General features: G+C 33.8%; 1 protein-coding gene across 3 annotated transcripts; it reads right to left on the reverse strand.

The window, feature by feature from the left end:
• Positions 1-21: 21 nt before the first annotated feature.
• On the reverse strand, positions 22-27,972 carry LOC129953945 (uncharacterized). 3 transcript variants are annotated; one of them, XM_056067504.1, is made up of 9 exons: positions 27,785-27,971; positions 17,991-18,044; positions 15,167-17,931; positions 14,947-15,099; positions 11,458-11,843; positions 11,175-11,394; positions 10,909-11,115; positions 10,446-10,841; positions 22-3,279 (listed from the first exon to the last, which is right to left on the reverse strand). In XM_056067504.1, exons 3-9 carry the CDS (start codon positions 17,909-17,911, stop codon positions 3,151-3,153), a joined length of 4,236 nt encoding a protein of 1,411 aa, XP_055923479.1. In that variant the 5' UTR covers positions 17,912-17,931; positions 17,991-18,044; positions 27,785-27,971; the 3' UTR covers positions 22-3,150. The 3 variants fall into 3 exon arrangements, with proteins under 3 accessions (XP_055923479.1, XP_055923478.1, XP_055923476.1); XM_056067503.1 differs by lacking the exon at positions 17,991-18,044 and having other exon boundaries at positions 11,181-11,394; positions 27,785-27,972; XM_056067501.1 differs by lacking the exon at positions 17,991-18,044 and having other exon boundaries at positions 27,785-27,972.
• Positions 27,973-27,989: the final 17 nt, after the last annotated feature.

The raw sequence follows: 27,989 nt of genomic DNA on the forward strand, positions 1-27,989 counted from the left end.
GTTTTAGATTTCTTTCTTTTTAATCTAACTAAATATATTTTAAAAATGTATTTCTGTTATATCTTGATGTTCCTTCATAATACTTAGCTAAAAATAAATCCTTGGTTTATTAATTGGAATATATCTTAAATTTAAATCTTTGGTAAAGTAGATAATAATAATATAATAAACCCCATTTTTTTCTCAAGAAGTTAAGTTTTGCGTAGCTTGTAGGTATGCGACAGTATTAAACAAAAATTCGTTCATATTTCTTTTGATAAAAAATAAATAATCGATTATTGGGAATCATAATAAACTTAACTTTAAACTAAAACATTCTTTAGCTTTCTGTAAAAAACCTAAACCCCTACATAGGAAGACGTGCACTTTTTGAAGAAACATAGGCAAGCAACGAACGAAATACATATATGAGTAAGAATAACTGCATTAATTTTAATTCTAGTCTTGGTCGAAGATTAATCAATATTTAGTTTCTTTCCGGATAAGGATAACTCTCATCTCTCAGGAACAAAGTCATGTATTAAAAAATAATACGGACAATTGTCTATGTCGCCTTCGAAACTCTTTTATCTTAAAGGAAAGTAAGAAGCACTGCTCTGTGAATCTAGTTTAGATTCCATAATCGAAGAGACCTTTTTGGTATTCTCATTAACTCATTAAAAACTCATGTACTGTTCTTTTTTTTTTCTTTAAACAAAAAAAAATGTAACTTACAAACGTTTATAACATTTGAAATGCTGTCAAATAATTCAAAGTTTTAATAAATGGGCAGGTTTAAACGACATAAGGGACTTAAGTAAAGCAAGTTTCTAATATCTGATTGGCCAGCTGTCCAAAAAATTGCCTTCCAATTAAGTCAACTTTAATGGAAATTTGACTGGAAAGTTAGTCAAGACAATCGCTAACTATGAAGTCAAGTCTACTTTTGTCAAAATGATAGTTGACCATGTCTTTTCATTCAACTGAAAGCCGAACTTTATTACTCTATGATTTATTTAAGTGCAATATCCATGTAACAAGAGTAAGTTTTCATAGTTTTTTAATGTTATCAAATTGTAACCAATTTATTAATGCAAATATAGATTAATTGCCACACCTGATGATATTCATAGACATAAACGAAACGTCGTGACAACATAAATAATTGTTTTTTCATTGACCTTAAGCCCGTTATTAATATTTGCATCACTTTGAAAAGGTCACTTCCATCAACGATTTATTTATTTTCTGCAAAATAAATAAGTAAATTTCTTTACAGCACAAATACAAGTCGTGATAGAGTTGCAGATTGTCTGAGGCGTGCTTTGTAGACAATAATGCTTTTGGTAGTTTTTGTACTATAAACATAAAGTAGAGGTTTGTGAAATAAAGTTCTGAATTTTAAATTCATGACACTTGACAAACTAACTAGTTGCCTTCTCGTCAAAATTCACATAATATAATAAAGTTGACTACAAATGAAGTCTCTTATGTTGTCTGAACCTGCCCAATGTTATCTTCCGAAAACTGACTACGTCAACTGTACTCAAAAGTAAAGCTTACAGTTTATTGGTATCAGTTAAAGATACAAGACTTCCCTGAAGATTTCCGACAGGTCCTATTATTGGGCCTTAGCAATTTCGTATTAAATTTATTTGTATGACAAATTCCAAAGAACTTTATATTATGAAATTTTCGTATCGTATCTTTTGTGAATTGCCAAAGATATTGAAGTCAAATTTGAATAGAACGTCGACATCTCAACGAACTTTGACAAACAATATGTACATTTTCAAAGAACTACTCAAGTACAATTTTTATGGAAAGAGCACCCATAAGAACAAATGAATATACCGCAATAGAAGGCAAGAAAATTATATTAAGAAATAAAATTCCCAATTGAAAATATTATCACCTCAGACTGTCAATTAAATTAATAAATACCTTCCAATAAAAAATAAGATTCCAATATCAAATAGGTAGCATGCATCAGAATATGTTATGTTATAATGTTGGCTGTATTTTCTTATTAGTTCACATTTAAATCAATCCACTCCACTTATCAGCTTTAACTTCTTTGTATAAACTTTTGTAAAAAAAAAATCACAAAACATTTATTCTTCCATTGTTAATACTTTGTTTGCATGGGAATTATGTATTGTTATTTTATATGAGTAATAATAATATATTGTTCCGTTCGTTATTGTTTTCAAGTCCATTACAATTATATGTTTGATTTTAATTATGTATTTGATAATAAACTTCTTGCACATTCTTAAAAATCTATACAAAATTCAATAATGTTCCAAAGTCCATAAAATATACAAACATTCATAAATTCAAATTTAAAATTAAAAAACATAAATAATGGGTTTGTGCTTTTTGTACAAACGTGTTTTTTCTATTTAAGAAACGTATTAAAAGGAATGTTAAAATAAAACTACATTTTTGCTTTTGAATATTAAATTAATAAACATTTCATTTAATACAAAAAATAATAATACAAGAAAAAAACACTCGTTTTTTTACAACACACTTTTAGAAGCAACTTTTTTCATTCAACATTCATTCAAACAAATAAATAAATAAAACATCAAAATAACAATATAAATATTTTTATATATTGAAATGAGTTGTTTTCTTTTATCATAAAAAAAGTACAAAATAAAATTATCATTGTTATCAAAACGAGGAATATATAACTTTCAATAAAAATGTACCAGACATTGTTGGAAAGTATTTGTTTTGTCTTACTTTGTAAAATAATAAATAATATTTTTATAATCACATTTTTTCTTTTTTTCAAAGTTAAAAAAAAAAAATTCAATAGAGAGCGAAAAAATAAAGTAAATATCACAAAACGTTTAACCAAGGGAAATAAATTAACCTCGTTCTATAAAACTACATAATCCATGATTAACAATATTATTTAAATTAATTTAAAAACAAAAACTGCTCGCTATTGAAGCCCAATAAATATAGAGTAATTAAATATTACATAATAGTTTTATATGTATGTATCATAGTTTTTTGTTTTAGAGAGAAGAATAATTCTAATTTAGATCATTATTAAATGTATATTATTATGTATGTATGTGCTTTTGTAGCAAAAATATGGAAAAATAGCCACCAATCATTAATTTATAGCACTTATGCGTACATTCTGATTTCTTACAATGGGTAACCAAGGGCTGCGGATAGAAGAGGTTCCCATGAGCGTTGGATGTCCATGTACAGAGCCGTACACTGCTCAGATATGGTATCGTCTTCATCCAGAACAGTTATGGGAAATAAATCATTCTGAAAAAGAGAACAAGTATTAAAAATGTTGGTTCTAAATTAGGAGTTTTGATAAACATTTTAATATTCGAAAGAAATCTGTTGTGATAAAATGTATGATTCATTTTTGTTTTAAATATTTTCGCAATTTTAAGTGACGACCCTATCTATCTGAAAAACAGGAAAGCGTGCCTATTGGATCCTTCCGTTTGCTCAGAATTAGGAAAGAAAATCACTTTGTTTTAAAGTAGATGTTGTTATACGCGCCTTTATATCAAATTCAACCATTGCAAGGTTTTTGTTTAACAGTGGTAGGGGTAAGCTCTCGAAAATCAACTTTTTGGGTTTAAATGATATACACATGAGTGATAGATAAAAAAATCAGAAAAAGAATATCATGTCATTTTAGAAAATTTTGCTAAATACCCACAAATCAGATGCAACAACTAACGTCTATCCAAAATACTTAACTTGTTTTAGCGGCACCTGCCCAAAAATATGAGAGTTTTATTTAAGTCTTGGACGAATTTAGGCTTTGTAAATTACAGCCAGATCAGAAGGGGTGAACAATTTCATGCACCGCCAGAGAAATCCTAAGCACCTAGCAGCATTTTTGGCGATATCGTGATATATGTGATCATTCCACTAAAGGTGATCTATGATACATATACCGAGTACTAAAAGTTAATTAGTTTTCTGGATACAAGTAACACTTATGGATAGTGGCATCGAGGGTGGTTTCAGCTTTAACAACAGGAGTTTTTGAAGCTTTAAATTCTAAACTGTTAATAATTTCCCATTGGACAATGCTGTCGGGATCGGAATTTAATGAGCTTAACATACGCTGCCGTTAAAGTTCCACATCCGAAGGACAAGGATATGAATCTAGAAATGTATATGAAAAGCTGTCGTCAGCGAAACAGCTTAATGGATTAGAAGTGGCAGACAAAAGATCATTTATGAGTACAAGAAAGAGAGTCAGAGACAAAACGCAGCCCTGGGGGACACCAATATTTATTTTATTACTTTCTTCAAAACGATGTTAGGATTTGTTCAACCGTTCGGTTAGATAAACCATACAATTACCTATCGACCTATTTTTACGAAAGGCATATTGCCGGTCCTTAAAAAACTTTCGATCTTCGAAATATTTCATAATCTGATAATTAATCAGCGTTTCCATGACTTTGAAAAGAAGGAACGTTAGAGCTATTGGGCGATAGCTGGAGAGGGATAGAATAGAATACATAGATAAATAAATTTTATTTTATTAAAAAAGTTTTTATAAAAACAAGATTACGCTGGTGTTTAAAATTAGTTAGAACAATAACTTGTTAAAGTTTTCTAGTTTTACTATTTATACGTTTGCCAAAGTTGGAATTACTTTAAACATTATATTCATTTAGTAAGTTGCGATAATTAATAGCATATTTTAAGAATTTGTATTCATTAAATAACATTTGCCATTTATGATTTCAAAATAGGACAAATGCTGCCGAAGTGGAAGGTTTTCTCAGCTGCATCAAAGCATAACCTAACATTGTTATGCTGAAATGCCCTAGCATTCAAGTTAAGTAATCCACACCTCGTTCTTAAGATCAAACTTATCATTTCTCTTGAATTTGAGTCATTAAAATATTTGGGTACCTCTGTGTATGATAGATTGCTATATTCGTCGTGAAATTGCGATTACGAATTTTCGGTAGAATCTTTCCACTGTTGTTCTTTCAAGTTAATCAAATACATAATTGATCTGGCGGCGAACCATGGACTTTCAACTTTGCTAAATGAACTAACTATACCGTGCCATGATGAGTTTTTTGCATCGACTGATTAGTCTAACGTTGGAAAATGCTCGTTGCGTCAAATTGGAAGAGACTCAACCGAAACCACCAGAAGACTTTGAGAAGGCGATGAGCTGTCATTTAGTTGCTTCAATATTCTTCTTGAAACGTGAACAAGTAGATTGAATCTTTACTGATTTCAGAAAGGCCTTTGGCAAATTGTGTCATAAAACATTACTTTTAAAACTATCACAGAAAGTTTTTCACGGCTGTGTCATAAACTCGATCTCCTCATATTTGCAAGATAGACGTTATAGTGATAAATTTCGTAATGAGTTTTCAAGTTCATTTGTTGTGAATTCTGGTGTTCCCCAGGGTAGTCACCTTGGTCATTTCCTATTTGTTTTATTTATAAATGACTTGGTTTCGATCATACAAAATTCGTCTGTCCTAATATATGCTGATGACATTAAAATTAAAAAAAAATTAACTTTACATCTGACTATATTCCCTTACAAGAAGACTTAATATTATTTAGGGAATTGTGCAATTATAATCGTATTGTTTTAAATGTTCACAAATGTATAACCCTGAGTTTAACACCCAAAAAAGTTCCAATCGTTTTTAGTTACATGTTTGATTCTTATCTTTTCAGTAGAATATATGTATTTTCTGGTTTGGGTGTTGTCTTAGATCCTAAACTAACATTTAATGAACATATTACCTTCATAGTTATAAAAGCAAATAGATTTCTGGGTTTTATTAAGAGATTTGGCCGTGATTTCAGTGATCCATATGTTTTAAAATTACTTTTTGTTTCATTTGTGAGACCAGTCCTGAAATATGCTTGAAAAGTATGGTCACCTTACTACACCGTATACGTCACAAGACTCGAAGCCAATCATTGCGCTTTTGTTTACGATTCGTGGTTTCATGATATTCATACATTACCACCTTATTCACAAATACTTTCTCTCATAAATCTTCCATCTTTGACAAATCATGGGATGTACTTGCAGTTTTGTTTTATTGTTGGATGAATAACGGACAAATTTCATCACCATCAGTTTTTGGTAGTTTTGAATTTTAGTCGTTCAAGTATAACTGCTTGAACAGAATGGTGTAGCTGTATCTGTTGCCTGTAGCACTGTCAAAGTTAAAAGATACGAAAATAGTATACATCGACACAATGAGAAGCTGTAGCTGTATCTGTAGCAGTAGCTGCAGCGCAAGTTGACTCAACTTTAACTTTTGGCGACGCTACAAGCTACATTTGAGATGACAGATGGGGGAAACCCATTTCATTCTTTGACTTTTCATTTTTTTTTGGGAGCGTTCAATGCATTTGAGAATTTTTTCTGGTTTTGTAACTTTTTTATAGTATGCTACCATACAAATTCAGTTCAAATATACATTTCATATGCGTTAAACATGCCTGAATAAATTTCCTGCGCTACACCACTGTGGGCGACCTTTGCTAGATTAGTGAGCGTTTTTATTGACAGCTTATACTACAGCGATTTTTTTAGCTACAGCTGCATCTCATTCTGTTCAAGCAGTAAGACTCCAAAAACCATTGAATACTAATTTTAGCAGATCAAACTATGGTGATCATATCCCCCTAAATCAATTAATTGAAATCTATAATAAATTTCACTCTTGTATTTACTCACCAAATGATAATATAAAAAGTATAAATTGCAAATTAATATTTTGCAACAGTCTAGTTTAAGTTTTTAGATTTTAGGTATATATTAAGATTTGTTAACGTTAGTATTTAACAAATTATAAATAAATGTCTAAAGGTCAATGCCAATACAAGTGGCACAATCTTTCAAAAATCCACACAATATCTTGGATATGCAGATGACATTGACATTATGGGAAGACGGGTGCATGTTCTAATATCGAGTCTGAGGCGAAGAAACTGGGTCTTGCCATTAACGAGGACAAAACAAAATATTTACTGTCGTCAAATAGCGTACGATCTAGGGTCCGGTTTGTGTCGACAGGGAAAGTAACATCTCCCGGAAAAGATATATTCATGAGTTATACGAGCTGTACAGCGACTTGCCACTGGTCAAAAAACTGTTTGTTCAACGCTTAAGATGGCTAGGGCATGTCGAGCGAATAAACATCGAAGCTCCAGCCCGTAAGGCGGAGGCAGGCCTCGTCTTCAGTGGAGTGATCAAGTTGAGGGCGACGCACGTCAACTTGGTATTCGAAACTGGAGGCAGCAAGTTAGAGATCGGGTAAGCTGGCGAAAGTTATTTCTTAAGGTACAGGAACACAATGGGCCGTAGCGCCAACTAAAGTTAAGTAAAGTAAGAATGAGGAACTAACTTATTTTTCAAGAACATAAATCAGGTTGAGTTGATTGCATATTTTGATGTAGCAAGCCTCTTTGTCAGAGGTTAATACTAAGACATATTTAATGCATTAAACGATGCAACGATATTTATACTGGTTTGTTATTTTTGAAATATTGAAGATCTGATCATGGTACAATAATCTTTTCGATATGCAGCTTGGTATTCATTGAGTATATTGTTGTTTTCGGTCCAAATAGTGAGGAATACTAGCATTTTTATAAAGTCATAGATGCCGTCTATACCCGGAGCTTTGTTTTCTTTTGAAGATTCAATCGCAATCTATACTTCATTCAAATCAATTGGGTGATCAAGTTCAGGTTTTTCAACCAGATTTGTTTCTCAGATCGCTGCTTAATCGATCTGAATTAAGGGATGGGGAGGGGGATTCACCATTGTTGGGGAAAGCATGGACAAAAGCTGTTTTAATCCGCTCGGAAAGAGACCTGTAGACTAGGAACGATGGAAAAGCTTATGCAGTTGTTTTTTCAGCTTAGAAGAACAATAGCGGGACAATATTCCGCCCAGCGGAGGACAATTAATTCAAAAAGAACACACTAGCTACTGTATTAAACAATTTGTGCGACATGCTTTTATTGCCGAAAAAACAGGATTTTCAAAAATTTTAACGGATGGTTTTTTTTACTATTAATTTAAAAAAATGAAAATTTTAGTTGACCCTTAATATAACATGAGCCAGTAACGTTAGAGACTCCAAATTAGTATTCCTTTTGAAAAAAATAGAATCTACAATAAGTGTTACATATTGACCTTATTTATTTACTTTCTTTATTTATTAAACACTCAAAAGACGACGAGTTAAACATTAAAGGAATCGACGACGACCGACGATATAAACAAAAAAAATGATCGTAATTCTTGACTTGTCAAACTGACATAAATGACATCAAGGGATACGATATTACGAGTCGGTAATGCAGGTCAGAATTAGAGCTAAGGATAGGTTCGGAGGGTAGGAACGGGGATTAAAGTTTTATTCTTGATTGCGACAAAAGAGTATTGTATATCCCAAATTTGTGAATAAATCGAAGACGGGTTAAGATTTTTTTTTGATTAAACTTCGAATTGAAAACCGGCCATTAGAGAATTCATAATTTTTTTTATTTTACTTCTAAATGTAAATTCAATTATATCAATTCTGAGATTTTAATAACCTGACTAAATGAAGATATGTAGTACCCGTGGCATGATGGTTAGTGCGTTGGACTGTTCTATCCGAACGACGAGTATTTTGAAAGTGCACGCTTGAGCGGGTTCATTCCACCAGAGGCATTCCTCTTTTTAGATAGATGCGGTCTGATACAGGATAGATTGGCAGTTCCGTTAATCTACCACGTCAGACGAAGAACCGTGGATAGGCGACTCCCGTACAGTCGGGACGTCATGGCACAAGGCGGAGCGGAGCTCCTTCGGTTCAGTAGGGCTGTGTCCGAACGGGACCGAACTGATAGGGTGAAGCAGGAGAACCAGTTTTGGTGGCTTCAATCGGCACTTGATAATGGGTAGGTCGGGATGGGGTTTAAGCCTTGGCCGGCTTACATACTTGTTTTATAGTTTTAGGGTTTAGGGTTTAGTTTTAAGTAGAATAGGCATGGTGGCACAAAAAAAAAAAAAATACAAAAAAATTAAAAAATAAAAAGAAAAAAAAAACAAAGAAAAAATAAATAAATAAAAAAAATCAAAGAAAAAAAAAAAACCATACAAAAAAAGACAGTAAAATATAAAAACAAAACACGTTAGATTTGCTGCTGTGGTTGTTCTAGTTTTAAGTAGTTTATAGGTAGAATAGGTAGTTTAAGTTAGCTTTAAGTTTTATTTAAGGACCTAATTTTAAGTAGTTTTTTAAGTAAAAATAAAAAAGGACCTTGATATTAGTTTTTTCTCATAATTTTCTAATAAATACAAAATAAATAAAATTAAAATGAAGTAAAATAGATCTTAGGGCCGAAAGGCATTAGTTTTAAGTGTTATAGTTTAGCTTAGAGTGTCCGTATGGGACCATTAAGTTAGTTGTAAGTTATGGATAATTAGGCTAGTTTTATGAATTTTTGTCTAGCTTTAAGATAGGTTTAAGATTGAATAAATAAAAATGAATTTGAAAAAAAAAAAAAAAAAGTGCGTTGGACTGTCATGCAAGGGGTCTTGGGTTCAATTCCTGCCTGTGCCACCTTAATTTAAAAAAAATAATTTTCGCGGGTACTGCCTCTTGCGAGGAATTGACAAATCCTTCAATAGTAATTCTTGTCATAAAAAAGTGCTTTCTCAAACTAGCCGTTCGGATTCGGCCTTAAATTGTAGGTCCCTTCCATTCCTGACAACGGTACTCGCACACAGGAATAGTTGAGAGTTGTAAGTCACTAGGCCCTGGTTCACAACGGACTGTTGCGCCCCCCCATTTGATTTTGAAATGAAGAAATACAACTTATATGTATATTTAGATCAAGTTTGAAATAAAGTTTAAATGATAATGGTGAACTAATTTTTTTTGTAAGAGGATGAAGCAAGGATAGCAAAGAGATGAAGATATGAAGAAGCCTAGGCAAGGGTTTGTCCTGGCGAGGGAGGCAACCGTGGTAGGGTGGGTAGAGGCGACATACTCGCGCGTAAATCGACAACTTTAACGCTCAGGCCGGAAGTTGAATTTTTTTGTAATCGTCTTAGGTTCAAGAATCCATGGCAGAGCTAGCTAATGGGGCATATTTCCGGCAAGCTGAACCCAATGGCAAATTAGTCGGTTACATAAGCCCTTATTTTCTCAAATGCAAATATTTATTGCTTTTCAATAATTTTTTAGAAAAATTCAACTGACAATTTTTTTTTACAAAACACAAAAACCTACAAAAACAACAAAAGAGTGATAAAAAAGAATAAAGTATTATGAGAACATAAAAAAGATATTGACTTCAAATCACACTTCCTTTTACCTAATTAGATTTGAATTCATTTGGGGATTATATAAAAATTATGTATATGGGGTATATATCATTTTTTTAGATAGAAATTTGTTACTTACATTTTTAGCTTGCCACAACTGTTCCAACATTCGCAAAAATCTTTGCATTTCAGAACTACTTGCAAAAAATATAACCAAATCATCTGAACTCTCTCGAACCTCTTGACACGAGAACTCCAGAACACACCACCATGTATCATTATGTGATGGAATTTTTATGCCAGTCATTTCCTTAATATCAGCACACGTGAGTATTTCAATGCCAGAATTCTTTCCATAGACACTGCTCATATTTGTTGAACTATGTTCTTCTAAGCTTTGCCTGTGGTGTTTTGAATTTGTAGTTGATGTTGTTATTGTTGATTGTGATGCTTGAGACAACCGAGTTGGAGTCGAGTTAAGTGAAGAATTTGAGCGGCCTGTATTTCTGGTTGGTGTACTCATATCAGAGCTTATCTATTAAATATTAAAAGGATTAGTACAGTTTATTTTATGACAAAGAACAAAATCAAATTCAACTTACAATACTACTTGTGTCATTAACATTGGCTTCAAATAGTTCTTTGAAGGGTGAAGTTTTTCTATCGTTTTGTTGTGTGTTACTTTTGTTGGGACTCTTGTTTATCTGTCGCAATGGGGCAGAGAAGTCTTCTCGCAGAGTTATCAAATGATTTTGTGTCACTATCAAAGAACAACCCAATGTCTTGTGTTTTTCCTGCATTTCAAAGAGCTGAGGAAACATAAAAGTTAGTACAATAATTGTAAATAGATTATATCTGCAATACTAACACCCACCCCACTGGCTGATTGCAGTAGAGCTTGCAGCCATTCCGATGCCACATACTCGTCAGGAGCAGCCAACTGAAGTAATTGATTTCTAAGAAGAATTTCAAAACAATGTGGACGACCTGCCTTCAAGGAACGCCGAGCACCTTGACATTCGGCTAGGGCCATGGCCCATGTTGGTAGTTTTTGAGTTGAATCATGGAACATGTACAAAACTCCAGCTCTATTTTAAATACATTGAAAATATAAATTAAATGCATCAAATATAAAATAAAAATCTATTTACTTAAGCAAGAAATAACCAGGATGCCATGATTCTCTTGAATTTACAGCATGTTCTCTTATACGCCTATGCATAAGGAATCCTTTTACATGAGGCCCAAGTGGCTCCTCTTCAATACCTAATGTACCAGCTGGAATATTTATAACTGCATAATACATCCAGATGTCATCTTTTGTTACTGAGGAATTTTCCCGTACGAATGCTTGTAGAGGCGATAGATGCTGCAGGGTGAGTTGCCCAACAGCTGGAAGAATAGATCCACCACGACGGGCACATAGTTCTAAATTTGCAACTAAACCATCTGCGGGATATGGACCGCCAGCCAAAAGAACTTGTTGCATGTCGCGATCACAGTTGCTCAACAAAACAGTGTTGCCATATGGGCCCATCTGCAATTAATAGAACAACATAATTAGAAATGAACAAATAGAACGTTATCATTCTTATTGGTGACGGCAGTTTTTTTCAATTTTAATTTTTCAGACATTCAGCAATCAATGTTTTGAGTTGCAAAAGTAAAGCCAAAAATTCCATATTTATGTTCAGTTTTTAATATAAAAAAAAAGTTTTATGGGTTTTAAATAACTTTAAAATGCTAGAGGCACATTTTAAGCGTTAGGAAAAGTAGTAGGGGTAAAAAAGGACGTGTTAGTGTCTGCATTGGTTTTAAATTCATGTTGTACGGCTATACAACGATTTTCTGTACTTTACAGTGCGACCGAAGTTGAGCTTAAGGGTTGACTGATGGGCTTTCCTAGAAACGCGAGTGTTACAGATTCAATTGTTTAATAGGAACTGGCTATTGCGTTTAAAATAAAGTAAAAAAAGGTGCGACAAGCAACTTAATGACGATTTTCGAATGACGTAATTCAGTTAATAATTTTACTGTCACCAATCATTTTAAAAGTTCTTCGTTGATGCTGTCCAAGAGGCTAAGTAATTTTCTGAAGCATTAGACCAGCGATGGGAATTATATTCATGTTTTGGACGTAATAAGTTTTTTAAATTGTAGTCAGATTAAAAGGAGAGACACATTTCTTGGCTCGTTTCAGAAAACCCAAACATGCTGCGGCATTTTTCGCAACATCGCGATCATTTTCCTAACAGGAAACAGTTGATGAACTATTAATTGAGATGTCTTAATTTTTAATTTCATGCAATGCAAGTGTCACTCATGGATAATGGTAAGTTGGGTATATATCGTTTTAAGACACTATTTTCAGTTTTCGAAGCATTTTACTCGGTTTCTTATTGTCCATTGTATAACGCTGTGTAGGGCGGTATTAATTGTGCAAAAACGATTATGAAAAGCTAACCTTACTATCGTCAGCAAAATAATTATTTGGTTTAGAAGTTGCAGACAGGAGATCATTAATTAGAATAATAAACAGTGTTGGAGACTAAATGGAACCCTAGGGCACACCAGTGTTTATTTGGTGTTTTTCAAACTGGAGCCCATCTAATACTTTTTTTTATCAAACGGTTCAAAAAGGTATTTCTAATCCAAAGAATGAGGGCATCATCGAAACCGGAGACAAACATTTTCGGTAAGAGGACCTGATGCCAAACATTATTAAAGGCTTTTGAAATGTATAAAGAGTACTCATTTTCTTTTCTCCAAAGATTGGTTCCACTCTTTGGTAAGATAAACCCTTGAACTATCAGTGGACCTGTTGCTATGAAAGCCGTACTACCAGTCATTAAGAAGTGTCGGACTTGGAGCTATTTCTGAAGCCGATATTTAATACAGCAAGCGGATTTTTGAATGTTGAGATCTTTTAATCGAATAGGAGTAAGAAAAATGATTAGTTAGTCCGATAATATCATTTACGTTGTCAAGTAGAGACGAAGTCTAACAAAGGAAGTGTTATTGTCAACAAGCGAAGGAATCTAAGAAACAAACGCCCAAACATTTTTAACATTTGCTTTTGGGACATCGCTGTATTTTTTTAAGTTGATTTTTCGTCATGTATAAATCTGGTCAATCGGATACAGGCTTGGCTGAACTTTTTTTAGTTTTCCTCAGTTGGGTTGGCTTTAAAACAACGGAATCTTACCTCCTTAACCATAACAACTCATTTGCAGCTCCCCAATCAAACCAATCGTTTTTCAAGATCTAATTCTTTTAACCCTTTTTGAGAAAAAAATCTCATTTCTGAAAGAATTAAATTTGTGATCATATTAGCACTGAAGTCGAGTAAGTATGACCAATTAAAGATCTTGAGCTAATTAAACTGTTCAACCGTAATACTCGCGCTTCTAGGAATGCTCTTTAATATACCCTCGAGCCCAAATTCGGTCGTACTGTCAAGTACAGAGATTCGTTCTTTAGCCGTACTACGCCAATGCTAAGTTCCTTGCCATACTCTGTCTTTCCCAGCTATTGCAATATTCTGGAATTCAAAACCAATGTGCACCGACACCTCCTTTCAACTCCTCTCTCCTTTTCCTGGTGCTCACACTGTGTTAATATAATAAGGGTAGTATGATCCCCTTTAGTGTGCGCTTATTTAAAAAAAAAAACACAGTCAGATGTGCTAATAAGAAATAAAACAATAATAGTGTATTTAACAGTTAGAAGTAAGGAACAAGTCAACGATTAACGGCTCGCTGACCAGCTGAGCAAGGGGGTTAAACTCATAAAATATCTTAGCACAAAATATCTCAGACCTGAATGGCAAAGCCAAGTAAAAGTATGCACATTAAGTATGAAATTAAACAAAACGCCAAATTCACGAGAAGTTGATACTATATCTAAATTTGAGCTTCGATAAAGGAAATGATGTGCTTATTTAAAGAACAGGTGCGGAATACGACATAGCTGCTGGTAGTAGCTACTAGTTGCGAAGATGTCACAAAAAGTTAACAGCCCATCATCACTTGTTTTGGCATCACCGACTCCGGATTTGAGCTTATATAAGATTGTGATGTCTTATGAAATGAAGCCAGAAAGCCACAGAATACTTTTATAGATCGCTAGTACTACGCTGGACTTTTTTGCTGCACATTCATATTTTTTAACTAAAAAAATACATCTTTTCGGAATTTGCAAGAGGGATTTTTTTGTATTTAGTTACACACGGTTTGTTGCATTTTAATAACGACATATCTTATTTCTTTTGCAATGTATAAACTTTTTTTATCCGGCTTTCTGTGGCTAGATGTGTTGGCCAGGTAACCACTAAAGGAGCGGTTATCATTTTTTACAGTCGTCATACGAAAAACACCCTTTGATTATTTGTTCCTAGGTTAACATATGTACATTCATTAGTCTATGCTTGTAAGCCAACAACTTGAGTTGAAATAAATATCAACATAAGAGTCGCAATTTCTCGAATAACACCGTAAGAATGCTATTTAAATGATACCAAGGAGGTCATTTGATTAATGTGCTATTTCGTAATAAGCCAACAATAATTTTGCACCATAAAATACTCTTAGTCACCCTGAGTAAACAAACAAAAATAAGAAATAAAATAACAATTTACTTACCAATATAACATCCAACTCGGAATAGGGTAAAACGAATTTACTACACAATCTGTTTCTCACCAAATCGGCCACATACAAAGTCTTATCAGTCAAAAACACCAACACTGGCGTCATAAAACCTTCCCTGCTGTAACCAGTGTATAACTTGAAAACCTGCAATAAATAAATTTAACAATCAATCATCACTTTTTTACTTTATTTATTTGAATTTCAAACTTACTTTCATTAAGGTTTCACTATCATTTCTTAGGATGTGCAAATAATTTCCATTGAATATATCGATAGAAATCTCACCTATTCCTAATTCAAAGCGAGAGATATCTCCTGGGAGACCAGCCTCTATGCCAACTAATTCACGTCGTGGTGAATTCGCAGCAGACATTTCAATTTCCATGGCTATCTCTGCATTAAGATCCTCAATTAAATCGATATTCTTAGGCTTGACTCCTTTAACATAAAGATTTCCCGAAAATAATTTTTGTTCATTCTTAATTTTGCCAGCAAAGAAATTGTTCTTTCTTATGGTTGTCTCGATTATTTTCTTCTGAGTAACATTCCTCAGGAATCGATTGATTAAACTGGTTTTGGTCTGAGGTTTTAGTAGATTGTTGTTTTGCATATTTGGTGGCGTATATTCACTTGATGATGAAGCCTCTGGGTAGTCAACTATCACTATGTCACTTTCGTTCTTATCGGTGTCGGTAGTTATGGTCAAAATGTCATCAAATTCTTCACTCAGAATTGTGCTCTTCGAATCACGACCACAACCACCACGACTTCCTGTGTATAGATTAAATAGATCCGGACTCATGCGGTTGGGATGTTCGAAACGCGTCGGTACTGTAGTGAGGGCACATGCTCCACCAACTCGCTTCTTCATTGGCGAGGGTAAGTGTCGATTCTGCTTCTCCACACTATTTCGAACTTCATTTTTATTGCTGGAACCACTAGTCACTGGGGAGCACCGGCCAGTTTTTTGCCAAGATGATGTTGACGACGTCATATCAGAGGTCATTGACTTCGAGTCTGATGGTTCACTGGGAGTTGAGGTGGAGGCTGGTTTTGCATCCACCAAAATTGCCTCCTGATCTTTAGGCACTTCTGCACGTGGTAGCGCCATTGCACCGGGGAAGTCATCCTTTTTAGCTGTTGGCGATGTCGCTGTTTCTTTTAATGTTCGGAATATATTGGCAAATGTCTGCTTCACATTTGGCACCGACATAAAAGCACCTTTCTCCTGATCAGTTTGTGCTAAAGGAGTTGAATTTGCAATGGAATTAGCGACATCGGCTTGATTGCCGCCGCCATCTAAACCATACGACTCAAAAGTATACGACACTCCGGTGTGCTCGAACACAGTACTTTCACAATTAATGATGAATTTGTTACGAAACTGGTTCATTCCGCCAACCACTTGTGAGTCTGGTGTTTCTTTAATCGACTCGTCTTGTCCGGGTGAGTCTTCAATTGTTGGTTTGTCGTCGGCACTATTTTGCCGAGTTGGAGCAAACATATCCTCCTCATTTTTGCGACGCAATTGTTCATCAACATTGTGCACAAATTTAGACTTATTCTTGTCCTTAGATCCATCTAGACTCTTACTAAGAAATGGTCTTGCTCTGATGGGTGAAAAACTTCTTACCGACCCATCAGCCTCAGGAACACACTCATAAACTGATTGCAAGTCTTCAGAGCCCTCTGGAACGCCACGCTCTGGGAGCGGAATAGTAAAAATGCTCTTCAACGAACCAAATATCATTTTACTGTTGTCAATAAGATTATTCATGTCATGTACGTTGAATTTCTTAACTTTCGTATTGAGATCCTGCTCGTGGATAATGTTAGTGTGACGCTTGGTCTTCTTTAAACAACTAGTTTTTGGCCTTTTCTCTTTGTTCCAAACGGATTTGCCTTCGTTCAAGTTGTCAATGTTCGGTTCAGAGAAATAGCAATTGTCATTGATAAAATTGTTATTTGTGTGATTCATGCCGATGCAGTCACAAGAGTTGGACTTTGCTTGAGCATAATTGGATCTGCTGTTAGAGTTTTTATCCATTTCATCAGAATCCAAACTGGAATTGGAACTTGAGCATGAGCATTTATAAAGTTTTGCATCGTTCTTGCCGGAACTGGCGGCTTGTTCGGTTTGCTTTTGTTTTTGGGCATGTTGAGGATGGTACTCAAACACACCCGAGTTATCATACTTCAAGTAATTGCTGTCATTGTTTTCGTAAATATCCGAGTTGCCATAATCGAGTACATCTGAACAAGCATTTCGGTAAACAACTCGACGATCAGGATCATCAGGTTCCTGATTGCAAAGTTCAGAGCCACCAGCATCGCCTTCGGAGCACCATGAGTAACGACCTGCCATCGAAGTGGCTGCAGCAGCTTTCCGGCCGTTTTTGTATGTAACAAAGCCGTGCTCAATGTGGATATTATCCGTGCGTGTATTCTTTAAGATATCTTCGTGGAATGACACTCTCTTTTTGGGTGTCTTTGTTGTTGCATGAGGCTTTCTGATTCTTCGACGATATACTATATTTTCTCCGTCAAATGTAGAGCAGTTACTTGTTGTCATTACATCGTCGCCATTTAAAACTGACACATTTGAGTTTTCCAAATCGCTTCGTATAATTTGTCCAGCCTTAAGCTGATTCGGCACAAGATCTGGCAATTGATTGGAATGCAACTCAGACTCAACTAGAGGTTTCAAATCTTCAAAATCAAAACCAGTTTGTGAGGTTATTGAATCTATCATAAGTTCACTACTTGACTCGGAGTCCAAGGTCTGAACTCCAGAGTCACTTGGTGTAGTATCCTCCAAATTACTACCCAAACTTGATGACATTTTCAAATCAGCCGATGTAATGAGTGAAGATACTGCTGCTGATGACGACAATGTGTTGTCGGGTTTTGTGTTTTTACGTTCGAAAAGAGATTCCATCACTACATCATATGTCATGGGAGTTTCGACAAGTGTTTCTAAGTGAAGCGAAGAACAGAAGTGATTATTTTGTTTTTGGTTTTTTTTTTTGTTTTACTTTTAATTTTGGGTGTGCCACTAATCTATTTGTATGGGAATTGGATGGAATAAACTTTATTGGAAGAGAAAATGAGGAGAAAGAATATTGTGATTACTTAAATAAAATTGTTAATGCCAAATTGAAAAATAATATGAAAATTTAGTTTATGATAACGAAATAAATATAAGTTTAAGGATAGAAGTAGTATTTGTGTTTTATTTTCTTTTTAACTGAGATATGATTGTTTTATATTTTTAGGATCAAACAATGGGATAATAAATAATAATTTTTGTTAGTATCAGCCTTAAGAGTATCAGTTCAGATAAAAACCATAGATAATGTAAAGTGGTACTATCTTTAAGACCATAAATCATCGATGATATGGAAATATGAAGTAGAGAAGAGATATACAAGATATTATGATAGTTTAAGTAGAAAAGTATTAGGTGTTGTTTTTTTTTTAAATACAATTTGCATATTTTGTGCGTTTAGCAATTTCTTACGAAAAACTTAGGAACACCTACTGTTAAACTACCACAAGTAAGTATTCTTTTAATTTGTCAAAAAAAAAAACACTTCAAAGTAAAACACCTACAACACTTTTTATCATTTAAGTTTGTCATATTAAATATCAATTTAAGTCGAATGATCTTATAGTATTTAAGCTGCCATCTGTTTTTTTTTTAAACATTAAATATTAGAGTCTGTAATGAGTACACAAAACGCATGCATTTTAAGATTGGCAAGACCATGCGAAGATTGGGGTTCCAAAAAATCGCAGTCAATCAACGGTACAATACCAAAATAAATGCTCCCAAGCTGGCTGAAGAGGACGAAAAATATCGGAAGAAGAAAGCCTGCCCAAAGACAATTGGATTATCTGAAGAAAAAACAACTACAATTGACAAGTAGCCAGGAAGAAGCCGTTCATAAACGAAATCAACAGTATGGTGTGATTTTAACCATTGGAAAATATGAATCTTCACTGATAAGAGCAAATTCAACTTTTTTGGCTCAGATGGCAAACTTAATCTTTGGCGTAATGCGGAGCTCAAAGAAAAAATATTAAGAACGAAGGTGAAGCATGGTGGCGGATAGGTGATGGTTTGGGGTCGTGTGGCAGTTTCAGGAGTAGAAAATTTATATTTCATCGATTGAATAATGGACCAACACATGTACCTAAACATTTTAATATTAAACTTATATGCAGATAAACTTAGAATACGAGATAGTTTACAATTATATCAAGATAATGATCCCAAGCACCTCCGCAATAACCTAACGCTGCTAAAAAAGTTGACAAAAAGAACTCTATCTTCTTGTTGCTAAAAATTGGTTGCCAGACAGTTTTTTTTTTTTAATTTTTAATTAAAAAGTTAACTTAAAATTATGTTACGTTTTGGTACTTTCAATTAAATTAAATTATTTTGAGTTGATAGACGTTTTCAAAAGATAAAAACGATTGCACTAGACTTGGTAACAAACCAAAAAAGTTAGTAGTGGAAAACAAAACTAAGGGATATTATTCGAGTTTTAATTTGATACACTGTATTTTTTTTATCTTCAAATGGCAGACATGTGCATTCAAGATGACACAAGCGTCCACAGGTTTTTCTCAAAACCCACCTCTGCCTACCAACTCCTACTCTCACCTCCCCGTGGTGAACATCAGGTACCTAGTACCTCAACTGGAGATTGGGTTCCAACCCCAGTGGAAAGTTATTGGGGGTAGCAAACGAGAGAGGGGAAGAGGAGAGGTGTTTCCACTAAGGCACTCTCCTTATCCAGAAGGCAGCGGAGGAATTCCCGAGATGGAATCAACGGTGGCGTCTACAGTTTAAGGAGCGGTTTATCCGGATCCCCGTCCTTGGAGTTATACTAAGGATCTGGCCCTCCAGGTTGGGGGTTATGCCGTCGGGGTGACTTCCTGGCACGTACAAACATCATAGTTGCGAGGCACCAACTAGCCTCGGACACGGACGGATTTACACTGTATATCTTAAGCTTTTTCCAAAAAGTTAGAAAAAGGTCACATAACCCTATAAAGTTTTTTTTTTTGTGCTGATAACAGAACTATTGGTTTTATAGCTCACTTACATCGAACATTCTTCTTAAAAAATTGTAGTTTAACTTCCGACGATTGAAAAATTTTAAAATATATTTTTTTTAATTTTTGTTTTAAATCAAAAAACCTTACTTATGTAGAAATAAAAAGAGTAATATTTTCAAAGAGTTTTTCTGTTCCTTATATTTAAGTCCTATTGTAAAACGCGTACAATTCTTATTATTATTATTTTACTTCTGGTTTAAGTTATTTTTTTTTATTTGTTTCTTATCTACAATAGCCAAAAACAAGAATGTCTGTTTTATTTTTAAAATAATTGGCAAAAGGGAACTATTTTTTACAAAGTTAGCATGTCTAAAAAATTATTTTTGGGTTTTTATTTTAATGTATGAATAATTAAGAAATCTATTTTTAATTTTTCTTTATATTGGTTGCGTTAAAAAAGCAACACATTAGTCTGTTTTTCTTTTTATTACTAAGTTACTGTTAAAAAAGAAAATAAATCTGACTATTCATTTATTTATTTTAACATACATCAATGCCAAGTTTAAAGTCTTAATTTTTGACTTTTAAATCGCTTAGACAATATATTTTGCGATTTGAAGAAAAAACTAAATTGTATTTTTCAAAATTGATGTTGCATGTTTCGATTTAAAAAGCATTGTATGAAATTGATTGAGCTATTTTATATTCCACTTCTTAGTTAAAAGAACATAAACAATTGTGTTCAATGAAAGTAACCCTATCCACTAATTAAGATTTAAAGTTCTAACCTAATTTATGCTCAATGTGTATTATTTTGTGTGATCTTGTGAATACATGTTTAGATATAATTATTTCAAGCTTTAAGAAATGTCCAAGCAGTACCACCAAAAGAAGCGATCAATTAAAAATCCTCAAAAAAGATTTCTCTTCTAAATTGATAACGAGTGAGATGCTCATAAAACTACCCACTCTTAACCATTGCTGTGTTATACGAGCTTTATCTGGTGTCCTTCAGGGCAGACAACTGGGTCCATTGTTATTCTTCGGTTATGCATATGAAATCCCTTATTATTGCAGTATACAACTAGTCTGCTATTTCACATGATTTTAACCTGTTTTATAAAATTAAAAGCACGAATGGCTGTGTTAATATTGAAAGCGCTTTAAATACAATTGGTGCGAATTTCATTTTATTTCTCTTTATATCAGAATATATAGTACTTTTTTATTTTGTAGAAGAAAAATGACTTTTCTACATAATTATAATATTTTTAATGTTGCCTTGGATAGATTAACGGAAAGATACAGTGAAAGATCTAGGTTAAATTTTTTAAATGTTTGGTTTCTTAAAAAGAAATTGTTCGCAATTTGGTAATATGTATGCACTAATAGCAGTTTATACTTTACTTGTCCGCCCATATGTGGAACACACTCCTCTCGTGTGCCTTCCGCTTTACACGGTTCAACAACCAAATTTTTGCTTAGACAATTAAAATGGAATTTGTCAGAAATACCAATTTAATCTACGTAATGTACCTTAATCGGTCTTGTTTCTTTGTTAAATCTTTTAAATGTGTATGTTTCAGAAAGAAATATACGATCCAGAAAATTATTTATATTCCCTTGTACCAATTGAGTACAGTATTTTTGAACATTTCAGTTTGATATTTTTAAAAAAGGAGGCTTTGATTAAAATATATTTTGAACGAAAAGCAAGCATGTACATCTGTTTTGTCATTTGAAATAATAGCCATGTTCAAGTCATTAGGTTACTTTTTGTGTCGTTCATTTTTTTCAAGCCGTTTTGTGTCCTTGCGAAAGTAAAAGTTTTATACAAATTTTAACTATTGACTAACTTGTGAAAAATCTATTATGTTCATTAGGTTATTAATCAAGAAAAAATACTGGAATAGATATCATAAAAAGTATTGCTTCTTGTTAGCGGTCAGTCGTACACAAAAGTGATGTAGTCGATGGAGTACACTGACCAAAACCGTGTTAATTTTTGTCTTGCTGGATTTGTAGATAAATGGCTTTTATAACAGTTAATTGTAAGAGCTTTTATGGAAAGCGCTATTCAAATCTATACATGGCTGTTGATAATATCCTAGATGATGGATGTTGATATCCCAGGAGCAGTAGAATTTGAAATCAATGATGGATTTGAAAGCGAAGACGATATCCCACTTTCTAATCTGAGGGAGAAAAGCTCAGACAGAGGTGGGTCTCAAAATACTGCTCCAAAATGGTTCAATCATGTGGTTTATTCTACTAAAATAAAAAAGTAAAAGAACCGTTGGAATTAGAAATCAAAGTTCAAATCTTTAAACACTTTTTGATGATTATATAATGAATTTGACTGTGGATCAAAGTCGGATACACACACAAAAAACCAAAACTGTCAATCATTTTTATTTACAAAAGAAGATCTAAAAAAGTTTGTTGGCATTATGATTTTTTCCGGATATCACACTTTACCCAAAGAATTATTATATTGGTGCCAGTTTACGAGAATTCCGTTGGTAGCTAGCTAACGCGATGCCTCGCAATCAGTTCAAGGAAATCAAGTGCTTTTTTCATTTGGCGAACAATTCATGTATTGACAAGGCGGACAAGATGGCGAAGATTAGACTTTGAAGAAAATGACTTGCCAGAATTATCAAAAATTTGGTATTTTACATGATAAACTTTCAATTTACGAAGCGATGGTAAAGTATTTTGGTTATCAAAGCCTGTTCGTTTTGGATATAAGGAGTAGATGCTTTGTAGCTATTTTTCGATAACTATTTCACCAGCCCTTAACTTATGGCCACTTTACGAAGAAAAGGATTTCGTGTTACATGTACAGTTCGTGACAATAGGATAAACAAATGTACACTCAAATCATTGAGGCAAATCGAGGGTACTTCCATCACAAATTTGACAAAAACAACAACATTCTGTTCGCACGTTGGAAAGATAATGCTGTTGTAACCGTTGCAAATAATTACGATAGCTTGGAACCTCTATTAAAAGTCAAAAGATGTTCAACAACAGAGAAATAAAAGGTAGTCCTTCCTCAGCCAAAACCATTAGTTTCATACAACAAGGGTATGTGTGGGGTCTACCTGCATGGCCAATTTGTCAACAATTACCCAATGAAAGTAAAAGGCAACAAATGGTGGTGGTCTTTGTTCACACACATGATCAACAAAATCAACTACAATGTAAGATATGTTCCAGCAGAGTTCGATGGATATGTGGAAAGTGCCAAACTACACTTTGTATCGAAAAAGAATGTTTTAAAAAATTTCACAACTAGAATGTGTATCTATATATCTGGCCAGTGTACTCGCTTGAGAACACCCCTCAAAGTACCAAACTTGAAAAAATTTTAATTTTGTTTTAATTTAAATTAAATAAATTACTCAATAAACAGTATTTCAAAGGTTTTTCAATTATCTTTATTTTAAAGATGCTTGGTATTTAATGGGTTAAGCTACTAGAGAACCATTCACAAAATATATGTCATTTTTGTATGCACTTATTTTAAATTTAGAGTTAAGTCTAGAAAGAAATGTATTTAATTTGCATTTAAATGAAAATTAGTTTTAAGCCGTCTGTAAGAGGAGACTCGATAGTTGAATGAATGATAAATAAACAAATTGAACGATTGCTGTGTGAGAGTAATGTAAGGGATGGAGGAAACCATTGACTTGTTATAGATTTATAAGTCAATGAATTTGCATAAAAAGAAATAATCTTTGAGGGTTTTGGCAATATCCGTGGAATAAAACTTTGGATAGCGCAAGCAGCGAGTGAATCAAAACCTTTTTCTTTTATTTTAAGCTAGACAGAAATATAACTCTAAAAAATTATAAAACTAGTCTAATTAACCATAACTTAGCACTAACTTAATATTCACCACGGACATTCTAAGCTGAACTGTAATACTTAATACCACTGCCTTTTGGCCGTATGAAGTCCTAAATAATAACCGTCAGTCCGCGAGTGCTACAGTTATTTTTTTTGTTTTTTTATTGATCTCTTTGATCCATGGCTTTTTTGTGCTTACCTACAGGTAAATCCACTTTTTTTTATTGCTCGTCTAATGGTTTCGAAATTTACATTTTTGTTAAGGTTTTAACAATTTCAACCAAGCTTTCGAATTTCTATTTATCGTTTAGGAGTTTTTTGATTTTTTTCTTTGTTTATTTTTAATTCTTTTTTCTTCATGAGGATAATTAGTTTTATGATGTATCGACATCGACTTCTACCAACTAACGATTATTATTATATTAATTTATTATTAATTTTATTAACACCAATTTTACCTGATTAATCAAAAAAAAAGGTTCGAACAATTCACCAAGGAGTGAATAACAGTCAAAGATATTGGGTCATATGCAAAAAGATGAATTCAAGCTCTTTGCTCACTTTTCTGAGAATTTTCTTAGAGTGGTATGCAAACAAAAATTCAGAGACCGAGATCGATCTCAAGCTGTGAACTCAAAGTGTTGAGATCAATATCTCGACGAAAGCTCTTTGCGAAAAACCTCTAGTTTTGATATGCAAAAATGCTCGATTGCATGAGATCGATCTCACAAATTGTTAAGGACGGGGTTTCTCGTACTCAGTTGATAAATAGCTATCAAAATGGTGTTTATAAAAAAACACCAATTGGTGAAGATTTTCGAAAATTGTAAAGATTTAGTAAAACAGGTGTACAATTATTGACAGATGAGTTCTTGGGCCCAACCCTGCTTTACCTCATCAAAAAAAATGAGGATTTTTCTGCGCTATGTAGGAGTTCCTGGATTTCAAAGTGGTGTTGATGAAGACATTGGTATCAATTAATCAACTATATCTAGGATGGTACAGCAAGTCGCAACAAAAATTAGAAGCCGTGCAATTGATTGGATAATATTCCCACACACTTCTGAAGAAATAGAAGAAACGGAAAGGTTATGGAGCAGTAAGTATGACTTTCCTTACGCCATTGGTGCTCTGGATTCTACAGCGTTGGATTAGTTTCACACTCTGTCAAATGAGCAATTCTTTTTCCCATTCCTTAAGAATTATTTTCTTATTTCCAGTTTTTTAAAAATGTATATTTTGCTTTATAAGCGGGACTTCATATTTGACACTTTTTAATTAATTTGTTTTCACTTATGTCCTCGCCAAATTTCTTTCTAAATGCATCTATGATTTTAAGCATAGCATCTCTTTTTCTGGCCTTTAAAACTGGTAACTACGATTTCTCCAGTAAAACTTTACTTAGTTTCAGTTCTTTTACTAGAAATTCATTTACACATTTATTTTCGCTTTCAGAAGACATTTTTCCTTCTTGATTCTACTGACCGCATAGAAACTAATGTTTTAACTAGTGCAAGTGCATACAAAGAGCTTTGAGATCGTTCTCATATCACTGATTTAGAACTGTAAAGAGTGAACTCGTTTTGTTGCATATGAAACTAAGTCCGAGTTCGAGTCTGCTTGATCGATCTTACATGCGAGTTCAAGCTCGTCAGCTCTTACTCTGAGAACTGTCTCATCTTTTAGAATATGATCCATTATCCTGACTTTGCCTTTTCATAAGCCTTTATTTCAATTTGGTTATTTTAAATTTGATAGCATGTAGGAACAAGAAGCATGATTTTTTAGAGATTAAAGTTAATTAGGAATTTTGCTTGCTATTAATGCTACCTTTTTTATATACATATTTATGTACATTTAGTTAAATACTAACGTCAACAATTCTTAATGTATACTTAAAAAATCTAACGATTCTATTGAATTTAACTGTCATATAAGAGCTCTTCAGAGCAATGTCTAGTTTTGGCACCCCTGTCAAACTTATCCGTTTATGCAGAATGACGATGGAGAATGCACGCTGCTCTATCAAGGTAAGATAAGATCTCACCGATGCATTTGATGTCAAAAAAAGGTTTTAGACAAGGCGATGCACTGTCATGCGACTTCTTCAATATCAATAGCAAAACTCAACCGTCAACACTAGAGGCACAATTTTCCAAAGAACCATCTAATTACTCAGATACGCAGATGATATTGACATAATTGGAAGATCAAAGCGTGATGTCAGTGGAGCGTTTTTGAGCATTGCGACGGAAGCGAAGAAGATGGGTTTAGTAGTCAATGAGGGCAAGACGAAGTGTATGCTGTCATCAAAAATGGACATTAAACAACGACGTCTTGGACAAAACGTCACCATGGACAGCTATAACTTTGAGGTAGTGAAGGACTTTATCTACCTAGGAATCGCTATTAACACAGACAACGACACCTTTGCTGAAATCAAACGAAGAATAACTCTTGCAAATCGCTGCTTCTTTGGACTTAGAAGGCAATTGAGAAGTAAAGTCCTCTCTCGAGCATGTAAAATCACCATCTATAAGACACTCATCATCCTGGTTCTCAATAATGGCGCTGAGGTCTGGACCCTGTCAAAGAAAGATGAGAGCGTCTTACGATGCTTCGAGAGAAAAATTCTTCGGGTGATTTTTGGTCCCGTAGACATAGATGGAGAAAGGAGCAAAAGATATAACGACGAACTGTACGTTCTGTACAGCGACACTGACCTAGTTAGCAGAATTAAAGTAAAACGGCTTAGATGGCTGGGTCATGTGGAGCGAATGGACATCAACGCTCCAGCCAGGAAGGTCTTCGAATCTAATCCTGAGGGACGGCGCAGTAGAGGAATACTGCGACTCAGGTGGCGCACTCAGGTGGGTGAAGACCTCAACCAACTTGTCGTTCGAAACTGGAGACAGCTAGCTAGGGACCGAGCTGGCTGGAGGAGCATGTTGGTTGAGGCCCATTTCTGCCCCGGACTGTAGCACCACCTTAAGTAAGTAAGTATAAGACTGACTGTAAATGAGATTGATTGAAAGTATAAACGATTCTGTCCCCATTTGCACTTTCACATATTTTTAAAAGATATTAAGCATCAATTTGAACATAATTGATGAGCTTTACAATTTCATGCAGTACGGATCAAATCTTAATATATTTTAATATTTACTGATGTTCATACCACAAGAATATCGGATGCTTGTTGTGTTCTTTATCATTTGTAGTAATAAACTTTTGAATTAGAGCAATTAGTAAACAATAAATCATACTTAAAAAGAACAAAGATATTTATGTGTAACTATATAGGTATATGCAAATCAGTATTATCATTCCTCGATTCAATCATTTAGTTTGGATGCACTTAAGAAAGCTAGGTTTCTGATAACGAAACCAAAATACTACCTAGTATTGTATAATCGACCATTCACTTTTTATGCCTTTGATTACATATTGTTTGCCATCAACAAATTTACAAATCATAAATAACTAATTAGCAGCTCGACAGTTTAGGGCGTGTGTAGTGTATTACAAAATGTTTATCAAATAAAGATTCATTGGTATTCTGATACGTAAAAATGATGTATCAACTTCTTGTAAGATCCATGTTATTGATAGAAAATCAAGAGGAAAAGAAAACAAAATAAATTGATTTATTGCCTAGACTAAAAAGAAATTCTCTGGTAAGATTTTCTTTTGTAATGAGAAGACAGAAATTAGGTACTTTTTGTCAGTACGTAGTTATCCGAATATAAATCAATGTTCAATCATTAAAAAACACTATAAAAGTTCATTTGAACATCTTTCTAAAACACCACCAATGCATTTCCTACGACGAAGTTGAGAAGGAGTTAAAGGTTTAAGGAATACCAAATTTTAAGACTGGGTCTTTGCTAGTTTATAGTTTACTTACCTTCGATTTGTTGTGGGAAATCCATTGTAGGGGCTTTTGGTAGAGGTTTTTTTATTGCACTTTTTACTGGTTAAATGAGATTGTAAAATTAATAAACATACTAGTTTTACTTAAGTTATAAGGTTTTTTCCTAAGCAGCCGAGATTTTGTTCATTTTCTCTTTCTTATCCTTTGTGGAAAATGAAAATCGATTTTTATTTTGACT

The sequence above is a fragment of the Eupeodes corollae genome, chromosome 1, assembly GCF_945859685.1.
Source record: "Eupeodes corollae chromosome 1, idEupCoro1.1, whole genome shotgun sequence".
Lineage (NCBI taxonomy): Eukaryota > Metazoa > Arthropoda > Insecta > Diptera > Syrphidae > Eupeodes > Eupeodes corollae.